Genomic DNA, 16,246 nt, shown 5'->3' with positions numbered 1-16,246 from the left:
CGCGACTCACCACTAGGGTAGCCTGCTTCAGCACAGCCCAGAAAGGAGAATGAGGCACAGGGATGAATATGTATCCCTATAGCTGAGGGAATCCCTAGGTTAAGAGGGGTACCCCAGCTAGTGCCAAGGTGACCCAGAACCAGTGTAGGGTTTGTGGGTGCCCCAACTGTATATAAGGTTGAGGGGGGACTCTGAGAGTCCAGTATGAGTCTAATAGAAAGTGTGTGGGGAATAAGGCAGTTAGAAATAAAAAGTAAAACATCTTTCTTCTTCTGTCCCCTGTACCCCGAGACTCAGAAGTATATTAAACTTAACCTTAGTGCAGCGGTGTGCAAACTGGGGGGCGCGAGAATTTCAAGGGGGGACGCAGCGGTTACAGAGGCCCCGCGCTCTTCCCCATGGCATTTAAATTAATGCCGAGGGTGGCGTGAGGCCTCTGTAACTCACTTACCTGTTCTCTGCCGGGTCTTCGGCGATGCGTCGCCATGGCAACGCGGCGGGGCCGTGCGACGTCACACGTCACCATGGCAACACGCGTAAAATGATGCGACTGGGTCACGTGACGTCACACGTCACCATGGCAACACGCGTAAAATTATGCGACTGGGTCACGTGACGTCACATGACCCATGACGTCATTTGACACAGAATCTTTGAAGAGGGGGGGGTGCGAACGCTGCGGCTCCCGGGTCGGGGGGCGCAGCTCAAGACGTTTGCGCACCCCTGCGTTAGTGTATTAAAGTATACTTTATTAAATATAATGTATTTTTACATTCGGAACCAATGTCCAACAGGCTGCCCGAGCTAACCCATAGGCGCCGGTAAGTCTGCTGGACATCGGAGTTCAAAGCAGCCAGAGGTGTGATAAGCAAATGGGCAGCAGGGACGGGCGGAGTACCAAGGTCCGGAGAACATTGGCCGTCGTCTGGGCTGCCACTTGCTCTGCCAGACCTGGTGGAGCCTGCCCCAGCGGGCGGCATTGAGATAGCCAGGGACGGAGGCGGCAAACTTGCACATGTCTCTTGGCTATTTCAGATTTCCCGCTGACCCGGCTTTTCTAGCCGGCTGGCCTCTGATTGGCTGCTGGGAATTTTCCCACGCGTTGATCGCGATTTCCCACGCGTTGATTTCCCACGCGTTGATTTTCCCACGCGCTGAATTTTGTGAATGAAACTCAGAATACTATAAAGATCTGTGAGCCAATCAGATTGTAGTTCTCCGGTAGCGAGAGCGCCGGGCGGGCTCGTTAAAGTTGCTTTGCGCCCAAGTTCTCAAAATCGAACGTAGCAGACGCTGCTGGGATTTTATGCCGATTGGAGTTGCAGAATATTTGGATTAACTTGCGGTCGGGCGGGACCACGTTATCAGAAGAGAACGTAGCGGTGGCGTGTGAAACTTCACGCCGATTTGAGTTCCAGGGACTTCCGGGCTAAGTCCCGGTCAGGGTAAAACTCATCTAGGAAAGTCTACTTTTCGACCCCAGTCCCAAAGTAAGTGTGTCTTTTTGTCTGTATTTTGTGTATCATTGTGTGCAAGCGAATTTGTGCGAATAAACTTCAATTTATTTCATTACCTTGTTTTGCTTAATGAATGATCCTGGTAAAAAGGTGTAAATAACCTGCTCTCCCGGGACAGTGAGATATTAGGGTGATATATAAGGAGGGGGAGAGGAGAGTAAAGCCTTAAAAGTGAGCAGGAGAATTGTGTATGTGATATGGGATTTGATAGGAAGCCAGGAGAGGGATTTCAGCACGGGAGACAGATTTAAGAAAGAGTAAAGTGATTCTAGCAGCAGCGTTTAGGATAGATTGTAGAGAAGACAGGTGAGAGGCAGGAAGGCTGAAAAGTAGAAGGTTACAGTAGTCGAGAAGGGAAAGAATAAGGGCCCATGTTAGAGTTTCAGCAGTAGAGCGACAGAGGAAAGGGCAAATCTTTGCAATGTTATGGAGGAAAAAACGACAGGTTTTAGCTACATTGCGAGAGGAGAATGTAAGGGAGGAGTCAAATGTGACCCCCTAGGCAGCGTGCTTGTGCTACTGGGTGTATGATAGTACTGCCAACTGTAATGTAGAAGGAGGCAGTGGAACCAGGCTAGGGAGGACGTATGGGGAGCTCTGTTTTATACATGTTAAGTTTGAGGCGGTAGAGGGCCATCCAGGATGATATCGCGGAGAGACATTCAGAGACTTTGGTCTGTACAGCAGGTGTGAGGTCAGGGGTTGAAAAGTAAATTTGTGTGTCATCAGCATAGAGGTAATATTTGAACTCAAGAGATGGGATAAGGTCACCTAGAGAGTGTGTAAATAGAGAAGAGGTACCAGAACAGACCCCTGGGATATCCCCACAGAGAGATCGAAAGAGGAGGAGGCGTTAGCAATTAGACAGTGAAAGTATGATGGGAGAGGAAAGAGGAGATCCAGGATCGAGCTTTGTTACAGATACCAAGAGTATGGAGGGTGTGAAGGAGAAGAGGGTGGACCACAGTATCAAATGCTGCAGCGAGTTCAAGTAATATGAGCAGAGTGTAGTGACCTTTGTCTTTGGCAGCATGGAGGTCATTAGTTATTTTAGTGAGGACTGTTTCAGTGGAGTGAGCAGTGCAGAAGCCAGATTGTACAGGGTTGAGGAGAGAATAGGAGTTGAGAATACAAGACATTCAAGGCGGTTAGAGGCACAAGACAGGAGGGAGACAGAGCGATAGCTGTCTCTCGCTCTGCCAGTCGTAACACTCTGCTATTCCCGTGCAGGACACTGAGCCGCGCAGCCTCCTACAATACCCCATGCCAGAGGTGGAGGAGTCTGGAGATCGGTACCCGCTGTGCCAGGCTGCCGAGGAGCAGAGGGAGAGGTACCCGCTGTGCCAGGCTGTTGATGAGCAGAGGGAGCGATACCCATTGTGCCAGGTGGTAGAGGAGCCGGGAGATCGGTACCCGCTATGCCAAGCTGTGGAGGAGCAGAGGGAACGGTACCCGCTGCGCCAGACCATAGAGGAGCAGAGGGAGCGATACCCGCTGTGCCAGGTGGTGGAAGAGCAGAGGGAGCGATACCCGCTGTGCCAGGTGGTAGAAGAGCAGAGGGAGCGATACCCGCTGTGCCAGGTGGTGGAGGAGGAGAGGGAGCGATACCCGATGTGCCAGGCAGTTGAGGAACAGAGAGAGCGATACCCGCTGTGCCAGGTGGTGGAGGAGGAGAAGGAGCGATACCCGATGTGTCAGGCAGTTGAGGAGCAAAGGGAGCGATACCCGCTGTGCCAGGTTGTTGAGGAGCAGAGGGACAGATACCCGCTGTGCCAGGCCATGTTTGGGAACTCTGAGCGAGGCCCTGCCGAGGTTTTCGACCTGCACCTACCCAGCTACTTCCGCTCACGCAGCCACAGCTACCTCCGCGCCATCCAAGCTGGCTGCTCCCAGGATGACGACACTACATCCCTTCAGTCCATGTCACCCCCCCTCCCCAACACCAGCCGGACCCTCCCCAGACACATTGGTGAGTCCCGCGCTGTAGAGTGTAGCGAGCATTAATAAATATATATATATATCATACATATAACCTCTCCCTATAACTCCTCCTATTGCTCCATATAACCGCTCCCTATAACTCCTCCTATTGCCCCATATAACCTCTCCCTATAATTCCTCTTATTACCCTATATAACCGCTCCCTATAACTCCTCCTATTACCCCATATAACCGCTCCCTATAACTCCTCCTATTGCCCCATATAACCCTTCTCTAGATCTCCAATTGTCCCATATAACCGCTGCCTATAACTCCTCCTATTACTCCATATAACCTCTCCCTGTAACTCCACCTATAACCCCATATAACCGCTCCCTATAACTCCTCCTGTTCCACTATAACAATAACTTATATTCTTTGTAAGGTGAGATGTACATTTGCTAATGAAACCTGTTCTCGCTATAAACCTATAATTAATGGAGGAAGCATCCCGGAGCTGCTGACCTCGGGAATATCTCATGGGGTGGCCGGAACCGCTGACCTCAGGAATATCTCACGGGGGTCCCCCAAAGCCACTGAGCTCGAGAATATCTCACGGGGTTACCCCGGAGCCGCTGACCTCGGGAATATCTCACAGGGAGGTACCCGGAGCCGCTGACCTCGGGAATATCTCACGGGAAGTGTGACAGGGTGAAGTCAGATTATTATGCCTGGCAAACATATATCTGAGTCCTGCATCCAGCACTCAGAAGGTTAACCCAGTAGAAAAAGCTGGGCAGTCAGGAAGTAAGCAGACACCTGACAACCAGCATGATTTGATATAAGGAAGTCTTTGCTGTTAATCAGGTGGCTGTCTCAGACCTATCCTAGACAAGCTGCTATGCAGATGGATTCACAGCTATATCTCTAAACCACAGTAAGGACAGTTCATATTGTTGTTTCCTGACTGTTTGGTATAGGTTAACGGTTTGGTAAATGGATTAGCCAGCCAGCCTGATAGATAGGCTTGCAGTGTTAGTAAGTTCTCCCAATGTGGAGCAGGATTTATTTTGTTTTGTTTATGCCTTAAAGGGACAGTGTGCCCACATGTTTAGTTATGCTGTGGAGAAATAAAGCCACTAAAGATTTGTTTTAACCTGAAACTACACATGTGGACTATTGCCTGACCTCGGCTACAGGCGTCCTGCCACAGGGAGGTACCCGGAGCCGCTGACCTCGGGAATATCTCACGGGGAGGTCCCCGGAGCCGCTGACCTCGGGAATATCTCACGGGGAGGTCCCCGGAGCCGCTGACCTCGGGAATATCTCACAGGAAGTCACCAGAGCTGCTGACCTCAGGAATATCTCACAGGGAGGTTCCCAGAGTCGCCGACCTCGAGAATATCTCACAGGGGTGTCACCGGAGCCGCTGACCTTAGGAATATCTCACAGGGGGGTCCCAGGAGCCGCTCACCTCTGGAATATCTCACGGGGAGGTCCCCGGAGCCGCTGACCTCGGGAATATCTCACGGGGAGGTCCCCGGAGCCGCTGACCTCGGGAATATCTCACAGGAAGTCACCAGAGCTGCTGACCTCGGGAATATCTCACAGGGAGGTTCCCAGAGCCGCTGACCTCAGGAATATCTCACGGGGAGGTCTCCCAGAGCCGGTGACCTCGGGAATATCACACAGGAAGTCACCAGAGCTGCTGACCTCGGGAATATCTCACAGGGAGGTTCCCAGAGCCGCTGACCTCGGGAATATCTCACGGGGGTTACTCGGAAGCCGCTGACCTCGGGAATATCTCAGGAAGTCCCCAGAGCTGCTGACCTCTGGAATATCTCAAAAGCGTTCCCCAGAGCCGCTGATATCGGAAATATCTCACAGGTAGTCCCCGGAGCCGCTGACCTCCCAGGAATATCTCACAGGGTCGCTGGAACCGTTGACCTCGGAAATATCTCACGAGGGTCCCCCGGAGGCGCTGAGCTCAGGAATATCTCACGTGGGGTTAATCCGGAGCCGCTGACCTCGGGAATATCTCACGGGGAGGTCCCCGGAGTCGCTGACCTCGGGAATATCTCACAGGCGGGTCCCCAGAGCCACTGATCTCGGGAATCTCACGGGTTACTCCGGAGCCGCTGACCTCGGAATATCTCACAGGGGTTACTCTGGAGGCACGGACCACGGGAATATCTCACGTGTCGCCGGACCTGCTGACCTCGGGAATATCTCACGGGGGTCCCCCGGAGGCGCTGAGTTTGGGAATATCTCATGGGGGTTACTCCGGAGCCGCTGACCTCGGGAATATCTCACAGGGAGGTCCCCAGAGCCGCTGATCTCGGGAATATCTCACAGGGAGGTCCCCGGAGCCACTGACCTCGGGAATATCTCACAGGGAGGTCCCCGGACCACTGAGTTCGGGAATATCTCACAGGGAGGTCCCCGGAGCCACTGACCTCGGGAATATCTCACAGGGAGGTCCCCGGAGCCACTGATCTCAGGAATATCTAATGAGGGGGTCCCTAGAGCTGCTGACCTTGGGAATATCTCACAGGGAGGTCCCCGTAGCCGCTGACCTCGGGAATATCTCACAGGGATGTCCCCGGAGACACTGATCTCAGGAATATCTAATGAGGGGGTCCCTAGAGCTGCTGACCTTGGGAATATCTCACAGGGAGGTCCCCGTAGCCGCTGACCTCGGGAATATCTCACACGGAGGTTCCCAGAGCCGCTGACCTCGGGAATATCTCACAGGGAGGTCCCCAGAGCCGCTCACCTCAGAAATATCTAACAGGGGGGTCTCCAGAGCCGCTGATCTCGGGAATATATCACAGGGCCGCTGACCTCGGGGATATCTCACGGGGGTTACCCTGGTGCCGCTGACTTCGGGAATATCTCACAGGGAGGTCCCTGGAGCCGCTGACCTCAGAAATATCTAACGTGGAGGTCCCCAGAGTCGCTGACCTCAGAAATCTCTCACGGGGTGGTCTCCGGAGTCGCTGACCTCGGAAATATCTCACAGGGAGTTCACCGGAGTCGCTGACCTCTGAAATCTCTCACGGGGTGGTCCCTGGAGCTGCTGATCTCGGGAATATCTCACGAGGGTTACCCCGGAGCCGCTGATCTCGGGAATATCTCACAGGCGGTCCCTCGGAGCAGCTGATTTTGGGAATATCTCACGGGGGGGATCCCCAGAGCCGCTGACCTCTGTAATATCTCATGGGGGTCCCTAGAGCTGCTGACCTCAGAAATATCTCACGGGGGTCCCTGGAGCCACTGATTTTGAGAATATCTCACGGGGTCCCCGTAGCTGCTGAGCTCAGGAATTTCTCACGGGGTCCCTGGAGCTACTGAATATCTCACGGAGGTCCCTGGAGCTGCTGAATATCTCACGGGGTCCCTGGAGCTGCTGAATATCTCACGGAGGTCCCTGGAGCTGCTGAATTTCTCACGGGGGTCCCTGGAGCTGCTGAATATCTCACGGGGGTCCCTGGAGCTGCGTGATACGCGCCATCTGATTGTTACAAAGTTTTCGGTCTGCAGATTACTTTAGGGCATCTCTTTCGATTTCAATAGAATTCGTCCCGTGAGAAATGGTGGGTGATATCTTCGCCCCATTTTTGCAGCAATGTGTTTAATGGGTTAAAATCCTGTCTTTCATCCCCTTTATTTTAAATAAACGTATTTCTGGATCCCCTGGCAGCGAAGGGTGTTAAATGGCATTGACAGATCAAAAGCATTTTGGCGAGCCCTACTCGGCACCGCTCTATTCCGCTGCAGCTGTCCTGACAGGGTGCGGGCCCCTTTAAGTAGCATCCGCCTGCCGAGTCCCTTTAAACGGCGACGTCACAATGGTTAAGCCGGCGCCCCGCCCTCCCTGCGAGCTTGGCCTGACGTCATCTCTGGGCGGGGCTTCCTCTTGGGGCTTTAACTCAAACTTGCCCCGCCTCTTAAAGGGAGAGACTCTGCACAGGGAGCAGGCAGGAGGGTGAGTGTCTGTGTCTGTCCCTTGTGCGCCCACCTCACAGCACTGTGCCCAGGGGCACTGCCCCCCTCACCCCTCCAGCCTGCTATAAATAAGGGGGGGGGGTTTGTCTTTTTCTTTGTAGGGTTTTCTGCCAGGGATCTGAATCCCCTATGAATGAGTAGGGCGGGTCCACCCTCCTCCCCTCTCTGATCTGGCACCTGGACCCCCTTTGTGCCCCTAATCACAGCCCTATATAGAACCAGGAACCCCCCACCCCCCTTTCTTCTCACACACTGCTCCCATCACCATGGCATTGTTTCAAGCTCTGTTACAGCAATGTGAGTGAAAACCCTTTATGCCTCTTCTATGCCCCTATATGTGATGTGGCCTGTTCCCTGTGCATGGCATGCCCTGGGGTTTGGGGTGGGAATGCTTTGTGCGGGGATGGGAATTTCTGAACCCGTTGATGATCCTATGAAATGTCCCCCCCCCCCCCCCCCCACATCCCCTCCTTGTTGAACCAAGATGACTATGCGATGCCCGGTGTGGAGGGCACAAGGGGGGTGGCTGGCATTTGTGGACTCTGCTGTGGATGATTTAATTTTTGAACCCCTGGTACCCTCACCCTAAACCCCCAGCACGCGCAGGGTTAATTGTGTGTGCGTTGGCATGGGGCTGTGCTTCTGGTCGCTGCCGCCTTGGTGAGGGGGTTGGTTTGGGGATTGTGGCCCAGGGGAGGCGGGGGGGGGGGGTTCATGGTGGGGCGCTATGCCGGGGGGGGGGGGAATGTGAAACTGCCAGGTTCTTTGGTCCTATCTAGCAGGGACGGGGTTAATATGGGGGGTTGCTTCTCCTGCATGGAAGGGGTAAGTACCCCTGCCCCCGCACCCCATGCCAGCGGGCACATGCAGCTTGGGTTGGCAGCAGTAATGTTGGGTCTGGGCAGTGAAGTTGGCAGAGGTGAGGGGGGTGGGCACAGCGCATGGCAAAGTCTGTGTCTACTACTATGGATGTAGGCGGTACCCTTTGAATTGGTAGTGTGTAAGATACTCGGCACCGGAATATAGCACAGCGCATTCATTGGCACTGGGTTTGGTTGTCGGCGCGACACTCCTGCGGGGCATCTCGGCGGGGTAAAATGTGGGTGATAATCCCAGGACAGCTGCAACCTCTCCCTCCCTCCCCTGTGACTGACCCCCCAGGACCAACAACTGTCACAACACCAGAGCTCTGCCCCAGGGGGTCAGACGGGGAACCGACATGGGGTCTGTATATGGACAGGTCAGTTATTGGGGTCTGTATATGGACAGGACAGTTATTAGGGTTTGTATATGGTCAGGTCACTATAGGGCAGTTAGTGGGGTCTGTATATAGACAGGTCCCTATGGGACAGTTAGTGGGGTTTGTATACGGTAAGGTCCCTATGGGGCAGATAATGGGGTCTGTATATGGACACGTCCCTTTGGGGCAGTTAGTAGAGTCTGTATAGGGACACGTAACTATATGGTGCAGTTAGTGGGGTCTCTATACGGACAGGTCCCTATGGGGCAGTTAGTGGGGTCTGTATACCGACGGGTCCTTATGGGGCAGTTGGTGGGGTTTGCATACGGACAGGTCCTTATGGGGCAGTTAGTAGGGTCTGTATACTGACAGATCCCTATGGGCCAGTTAGTGGGGTCTGTATACCGACGGGTCCTTATGGGGCAGTTGGTGGGGTTTGCATACGGACAGGTCCCTATGGGGCAGTTAGTCGGATCTGTATATGGATAGCTCCCCATGGGGCAGTTAGCGGGGTCTGTATCAACAGTTACAAACGTATTGGTCTGTATGTGCACAGGTTACTATGGGACTGTGGGTATCGCCAGGGTGGAGGGTTTGTGTATGGACTGGTCACTATGGGAGAGTTATACTCCCTGTATACAGACACCCCAGTGCGTCAGGGTTTACCTGTATATTGGATTTGGGGTCTGTGTGAGGTGAGGACACCGGGGGGCACACGGCTATCTCTCGCTGCGTCCCCCACACGCGGCTCTCTCTCGCTGCGTCCCCCACACGCGGCTCTCTCTCGCTGCGTCCCCCACACGCGGCTCTCTCTCGCTGCGTCCCCCACACGCGGCTATCTCTCGCTGCGTCCCCCACACGCGGCTCTCTCTCGCTGCGTCCCCCACACGCGTCTCTCTCTCGCTGCGTCCCCCACACGCGGCTCTCTCTCGCTGCGTCCCCCACACGCGGCTATCTCTCGCTGCGTCCCCCACACGCGGCTCTCTCTCGCTGCATCCCCCACACGCGGCTATCTCTCGCTGCGTCCCCCACACGCGGCTATCTCTCGCTGCGTCCCCCACACGCGGCTATCTCTCGCTGCGTCCCCCACACGCGGCTCTCTCTCGCTGTGTCCCCCCACACGCGGCTCTCTCTCGCTGCGTCCCCCACACGCGGCTCTCTCTCGCTGCGTCCCCCACACGCGGCTATCTCTCGCTGCGTCCCCCACACGCGGCTATCTCTCGCTGCGTCCCCCACACGCGGCTCTCTCTCGCTGCGTCCCCCACACGCGGCTCTCTCTCGCTGCGTCCCCCACACGCGGCTCTCTCTCGCTGCGTCCCCCACACGCGGCTATCTCTCGCTGCGTCCCCCACACGCGGCTATCTCTCGCTGCGTCCCCCACACGCGGCTCTCTCTCGCTGCGTCCCCCACACGCGGCTATCTCTCGCTGCGTCCCCCACACGCGGCTATCTCTCGCTGCGTCCCCCACACGCGGTGCTCGCTGATGATAGGTACACTGTCCGTGTGGGACACAGGAGCTTACACTCGTATGGAGACACGGTAACGCATGCCCTGTATGTAGTGATGTATACATAGCACAGAAGTGGGAAACCGTCCCTGTAACACGCGCATGCTTTATCCTACCAATCACAGACCATCACACTGCTGTGCTGTGCTGCAGGTTCCGAGCCTCGGCCAATGGGAGAGGGGCAGAGCAGCTCACACCCGACGTGTACACGGAGCATGTCGTTTCCATGGTTACAGAGGTGTCACACCACTGCTCTAGTGATACACTCCACTTACACACACGCTGCAGGGTCACACGCCTCCCCCAGCGCGTCCCACGCCTCCCCCAGCACGTCCCGCGCCTCCCCCAGCACGCACCGCAGTGTCCCGCGCCTCCCCCAGCGCGCACCGCAGTGTCCCACTCCTCTCGCAGCGCGCACGCAGTGCCCCACTCCTCTCGCAGCGCGCACCGCAGTGTCCCACTCCTCTCGCAGCGCGCACCGCAGTGTCCCACTCCTCTCGCAGCGCGCACCGCAGTGTCCCACTCCTCTCGCAGCGCGCACCGCAGTGCCCCACTCCTCTCGCAGCGCGCACCGCAGTGCCCCACTCCTCTCGCAGCGCGCACCGCAGTGCCCCACTCCTCTCGCAGTGCGCACCGCAGTGTCCCACTCCTCTCGCAGCGCGCCCCACTCCTCTCGCAGTGCGCACCGCAGTGTCCCACTCCTCTTGCACCGCGCACCGCAGTGCCCCGCGCCTCCCCCAGCGCGCACCGCAGTGCCCACTCCTCTCGCAGCTGCAGCGCGCACCGCAGTGCCCCACTCCTCTCGCAGCGCGCACCGCAGTGTCCCACTCCTCTCGCAGTGCGCACTGCAGTGTCCCACTCCTCTCGCTGCGCGCACCGCAGTGTCCCACTCCTCTCGCAGTGCGCACTGCAGTGTCCCACTCCTCTCGCAGCGCGCACCGCAGTGCCCCACTCCTCTCGCAGCGCGCACCGCAGTGTCCCACTCCTCTCGCAGCGCGCACCGCAGTGTCCCACTCCTCTCGCAGCGCGCACCGCAGTGTCCCACTCCTCTCGCAGCGCGCACCGCAGTGCCCCACTCCTCTCGCAGCGCGCACCGCAGTGTCCCACTCCTCTCGCAGCGCGCACCGCAGTGTCCCACTCCTCTCGCAGCGCGCACCGCAGTGTCCCACTCCTCTCGCAGCGCGCACCGCAGTGCCCCACTCCTCTCGCAGCGCGCACCGCAGTGTCCCACTCCTCTCGCAGCGCGCACCGCAGTGTCCCACTCCTCTCGCAGCGCGCACCGCAGTGTCCCACTCCTCTCGCAGCGCGCACCGCAGTGTCCCACTCCTCTCGCAGCGCGCACCGCAGTGCCCCACTCCTCTCGCAGCGCGCACCGCAGTGCCCCACTCCTCTCGCAGCGCGCAGCGCAGTGCCCCACTCCTCTCGCAGCTGCAGCGCGCACCGCAGTGCCCCACTCCTCTCGCAGCGCGCACTGCAGTGTCCCACTCCTCTCGCAGCGCGCACCGCAGTGCCCCACTCCTCTCGCAGCGCGCACCGCAGTGTCCCACTCCTCTCGCAGCGCGCACCGCAGTGTCCCACTCCTCTCGCAGCGCGCACCGCAGTGTCCCACTCCTCTCGCAGCGCGCACCGCAGTGCCCCACTCCTCTCGCAGCGCGCACCGCAGTGTCCCACTCCTCTCGCAGCGCGCACCGCAGTGTCCCACTCCTCTCGCAGCGCGCACCGCAGTGTCCCACTCCTCTCGCAGCGCGCACCACAGTGTCCCACTCCTCTCGCAGCGCGCACCGCAGTGCCCCACTCCTCTCGCAGCGCGCACCGCAGTGCCCCACTCCTCTCGCAGCGCGCAGCGCAGTGCCCCACTCCTCTCGCAGCTGCAGCGCGCACCGCAGTGCCCCACTCCTCTCGCAGCGCGCACCGCAGTGTCCCACTCCTCGCAGTGCGCACCGCAGTGTCCCACTCCTCTCGCAGCGCGCACCGCAGTGCCCCACTCCTCTCGCAGCGCGCACCGCAGTGTCCCACTCCTCTCGCAGCGTGCACCGCAGTGTCCCACTCCTCTCGCAGCGCGCACCGCAGTGCCCCACTCCTCTCGCAGCGCGCAGCGCAGTGCCCCACTCCTCTCGCAGCGCGCACAGCAGTGCCCCACTCCTCTCGCAGCACGCACCGCAGTGTCCCACTCCTCTCGCAGCGCGCACCGCAGTGCCCCACTCCTCTCGCAGCGCGCACCGCAGTGCCCCACTCCTCTCGCAGCTGCAGCGCAGTGTCCCACTCCTCTCGCAGCGCGCACCGCAGTGTCCCACTCCTCTCGCAGCGCACACCGCAGTGCCCCACTCCTCTCGCAGCGCGCACCGCAGTGTCCCACTCCTCTCGCAGCGCGCACCGCAGTGCCCCACTCCTCTCGCAGCATGCACCGCAGTGTCCCACTCCTCTCGCAGCGCGCACCGCAGTGCCCCACTCCTCTTGCAGCGCGCACCGCAGTGTCCCACTCCTCTCGCAGCGCGCACCACAGTGCCCCACTCCTCTCGCAGTGCGCACCGCAGTGTCCCACTCCTCTCGCAGCGCGCACCGCAGTGTCCCACTCCTCTCGCAGCGCGCACCGCAGTGCCCCACTCCTCTCGCAGCGCGCACCGTAGTGTCCCACTCCTCTCGCAGCGCGCACCGCAGTGTCCCACTCCTCTCGCAGCGCGCACCGCAGTGCCCCACTCCTCCTGCAGCGCGCACCGCAGTGCCCCACTCCTCTCGCAGCGCGCACCGCAGTGCCCCACTCCTCTCGCAGCATGCACCGCAGTGCCCCACTCCTCCTGCAGCGCGCACCGCAGTGTCCCACTCCTCTCGCAGCGCGCACCGCAGTGCCCCACTCCTCTCGCAGCGCGCACCGCAGTGCCCCACTCCTCTCGCAGCGCGCACCGCAGTGCCCCACTCCTCTCGCAGCATGCACCGCAGTGCCCCACTCCTCCTGCAGCGCGCACCGCAGTGCCCCACTCCTCTCGCAGCATGCACCGCAGTGCCCCACTCCTCCTGCAGCGCGCACCGCAGTGCCCCACTCCTCTCGCAGCGCGCACCGCAGTGCCCCACTCCTCTCGCAGCATGCACCGCAGTGCCCCACTCCTCTCGCAGCGCGCACCGCAGTGTCCCACTCCTCTCGCAGCGCGCACCGCAGTGCCCCACTCCTCTCGCAGCATGCACCGCAGTGCCCCACTCCTCCTGCAGCGCGCACCGCAGTGCCCCCTCCTCCTGCAGCGCGCACCGCAGTGCCCCACTCTTTCTCGCAGCGCACGCACTCGCAGTGTCGTTGGGATGTGGGGGTGCAGCTAGCGGGGGGTCAGTGGTATGTCTGTGCCCCTCCCCCCCCGACATTAACCCGTCGACTCGTGCTGCGTTCCAGGCTGTGCAGGGGTTAACTTGGTTATACTCTTCCCCGCTGTATGCTGCGCTCTGGCAAGCAATGTGGCCCAGCGTGTCACTTCCTGGAAGTGAGTGAATAGAAGGCGTGTGTTATGGTGCCGGCTCATTAAGAGGGGCCGGGGCTCCTATGTGTGCAGTGCTCTGTGACAGCGCTGCAGGCAACGTAACCACCTGGGTGCTAGGAGGGACAACAATGCTCTGCGTGGCGGTGAGATACGGTTCTGCGTGTTGTCTGTGTTATATGGCTCTGCGTGGGGTTATCCAGCTTTGCGTGATGTGCTCTGCGTGTTCTATGATTTTGCACGTGGTTATCCGGCTCTGCGTGTTATGTCTCTGGATGTGATTATACGGCTCTGCCACGGTTTGCGTTTGGCTAGACGGCTCAGCGTGTTGCTAGACGGCTCTGCGTGTGGCTAGACGGCTCAGCGTGTTGTCTGCGTGTGGCTAGACGGCTCAGCGTGTTGCTAGACGGCTCTGCGTGTGGCTAGACGGCTCAGCGTGTTGTCTGCGTGTGGCTAGACGGCTCAGCGTGTTGCTAGACGGCTCTGCGTGTGGCTAGACGGCTCAGCGTGTTGTCTGCGTGTGGCTAGACGGCTCAGCGTGTTGTCTGCGTGTGGCTAGACGGCTCAGCGTGTTGTCTGCGTGTGGCTAGACGGCTCAGCGTGTTGTCTGCGTGTGGCTAGACGGCTCAGCGTGTTGTCTGCGTGTGGCTAGACGGCTCAGCGTGTTGTCTGCGTGTGGCTAGACGGCTCTGTGTGTTGTCTGCGTGTGGCTAGACGGCTCAGCGTGTTGTCTGCGTGTGGCTAGACGGCTCAGCGTGTTGTCTGCGTGTGGCTAGACGGCTCAGCGTGTGGCTAGACGGCTCAGCGTGTTGTCTGCGTGTGGCTAGACGGCTCTGCGTGTGGCTAGACGGCTCTGTGTGTTGTCTGCGTGTGGCTAGACGGCTCAGCGTGTTGTCTGCGTGTGGTTAGACGGCTCTGCGTGTGGCTAGACGGCTCAGCGTGTTGTCTGCGTGTGGCTAGACGGCTCAGCGTGTTGTCTGCGTGTGGCTAGACGGCTCTGTGTGTTGTCTGCGTGTGGCTAGACGGCTCAGCGTGTTGTCTGCGTGTGGCTAGACGGCTCAGCGTGTTGTCTGCGTGTGGCTAGACGGCTCAGCGTGTTGTCTGCGTGTGGCTAGACGGCTCTGCGTGTGGCTAGACGGCTCTGTGTGTTGTCTGCGTGTGGCTAGACGGCTCAGCGTGATGTCTGCGTGTGGCTAGACGGCTCAGCGTGTTGTCTGCGTGTGGTTAGACGGCTCTGCGTGTGGCTAGACGGCTCAGCGTGTTGTCTGCGTGTGGTTAGATGGCTCAGCGTGTTGTCTGCGTGTGGCTAGATGGGTCTGCGTGTGGCTAGACGGCTCAGCGTGTTGTCTGCGTGTGGCTAGATGGGTCTGCGTGTGGCTAGTCGGCTCAGCGTGTTGTCTGCATGTGGCTAGACGGCTCAGCGTGTTGTCTGCGTGTGGATAGGCGGCTCAGCGTGTTGTCTGCGTGTGGCTAGACGGCTCTGTGTGTTGTGTGGCTAGACGGCTCTAAGTGTGGCTAGACGGCTCAGCGTGTTGTCTGCGTGTGGATAGGCGGCTCAGCGTGTTGTCTGCGTGTGGATAGGCGGCTCAGCGTGTTGTCTGCGTGTGGCCAGACGGCTCTGTGTGTTGTCTGCGTGTGGCTAGGCGGCTCTGTGTGTGGTCTGTTTGGGGTTTGGCGGCTCTGTGTGTGGTCTGTTTGGGGTTCGGCGGCTCTGTGTGTGGTCTGTTTGGGGTTCGGCGGCTCTGTGTGTGGTCTGTTTGGGGTTCGGCGGCTCTGTGTGTGGTCTGTTTGGGGTTCGGCGGCTCTGTGTGTGGTCTGTTTGGGGTTCGGCGGCTCTGTGTGTGGTCTGTTTGGGGTTCGGCAGCTGTGTGTGTGGTCTGTTTGGGGTTCGGCGGCTGTGTGTGTGGTCTGTTTGGGGTTCGGCGGCTCTGTGTGTGGTCTGCGTAGGCTAGACGGCTCAGCGTGTTGTCTGCGTGTGGCTAGGCGGCTCTGTGTGTGGTCTGTTTGGGGTTCGGCGGCTCTGTGCGTGGTCTGTTTGGGGTTCGGCGGCTCTGTGCGTGGTCTGTTTGGGGTTCGGCGGCTTTGTGCGTGGTCTGTTTGGGGTTCGGCGGCTCTGTGCGTGGTCTGTTTGGGGTTCGGCGGCTCTGTGCGTGGTCTGTTTGGGGTTCGGCGGCTCTGTGCGTGGTCTGTTTGGGGTTCGGCGGCTCTGCGTGTGGCCTGTTTGGGGTTCGGCGGCTCTGCGTGTGGCCTGTTTGGGGTTCGGCGGCTCTGCGTGGCAGACGCTCTCTATATACTATAATTCTCTCCTGCCCCTCAGGGCTTGCAATCTAATTTGTTGACGTGGGGGACTTGCCCACTCCTAAGGTAGTAACGTTACTACTGCATTATTCCTACTCTGTGCTCTGCGTGGTAGGGGAGTACTATTATACGGACGTGGACGAGTGTGGAAATCTAGTTTATAGAGATACTCGGCATCATTATACAGCGCCACAGTTCACTATCAGTGTATAGATACTCACCATCATTATACAGGTGCAGCGTGTTCATTATCGGTGTATACTCAGCCTCATTATACTGGGCGGCTCATTATCGG

At 58.7% G+C, this 16,246-nt stretch overlaps 1 protein-coding gene across 8 annotated transcripts in view; it reads left to right on the top strand.

Moving 5' to 3' along the window:
- DLGAP4 (DLG associated protein 4) overlaps positions 1-16,246 on the top strand; it is a 104,196-nt gene that overhangs the window by 47,118 nt on the left and 40,832 nt on the right. For 7 of the 8 annotated variants that reach the window (XM_075571861.1, XM_075571854.1, XM_075571857.1 and 4 more), the window contains exon 7: positions 2,748-3,486. In XM_075571861.1, the coding sequence (XP_075427976.1) occupies positions 2,748-3,486 (739 nt within the window). Of the gene's footprint in view, positions 1-2,747; positions 3,487-7,515; positions 7,743-16,246 lie in introns of those variants that run through there. The other variant, XM_075571862.1, reaches the window with a different exon arrangement.

Source organism: Ascaphus truei, chromosome 15 (genome assembly GCF_040206685.1).
Source record: "Ascaphus truei isolate aAscTru1 chromosome 15, aAscTru1.hap1, whole genome shotgun sequence".
Classification (NCBI taxonomy): domain Eukaryota; kingdom Metazoa; phylum Chordata; class Amphibia; order Anura; family Ascaphidae; genus Ascaphus; species Ascaphus truei.
Note: the sequence above shows the minus strand (reverse complement) of the source record. Positions and strands in the feature narration are given on the sequence as shown.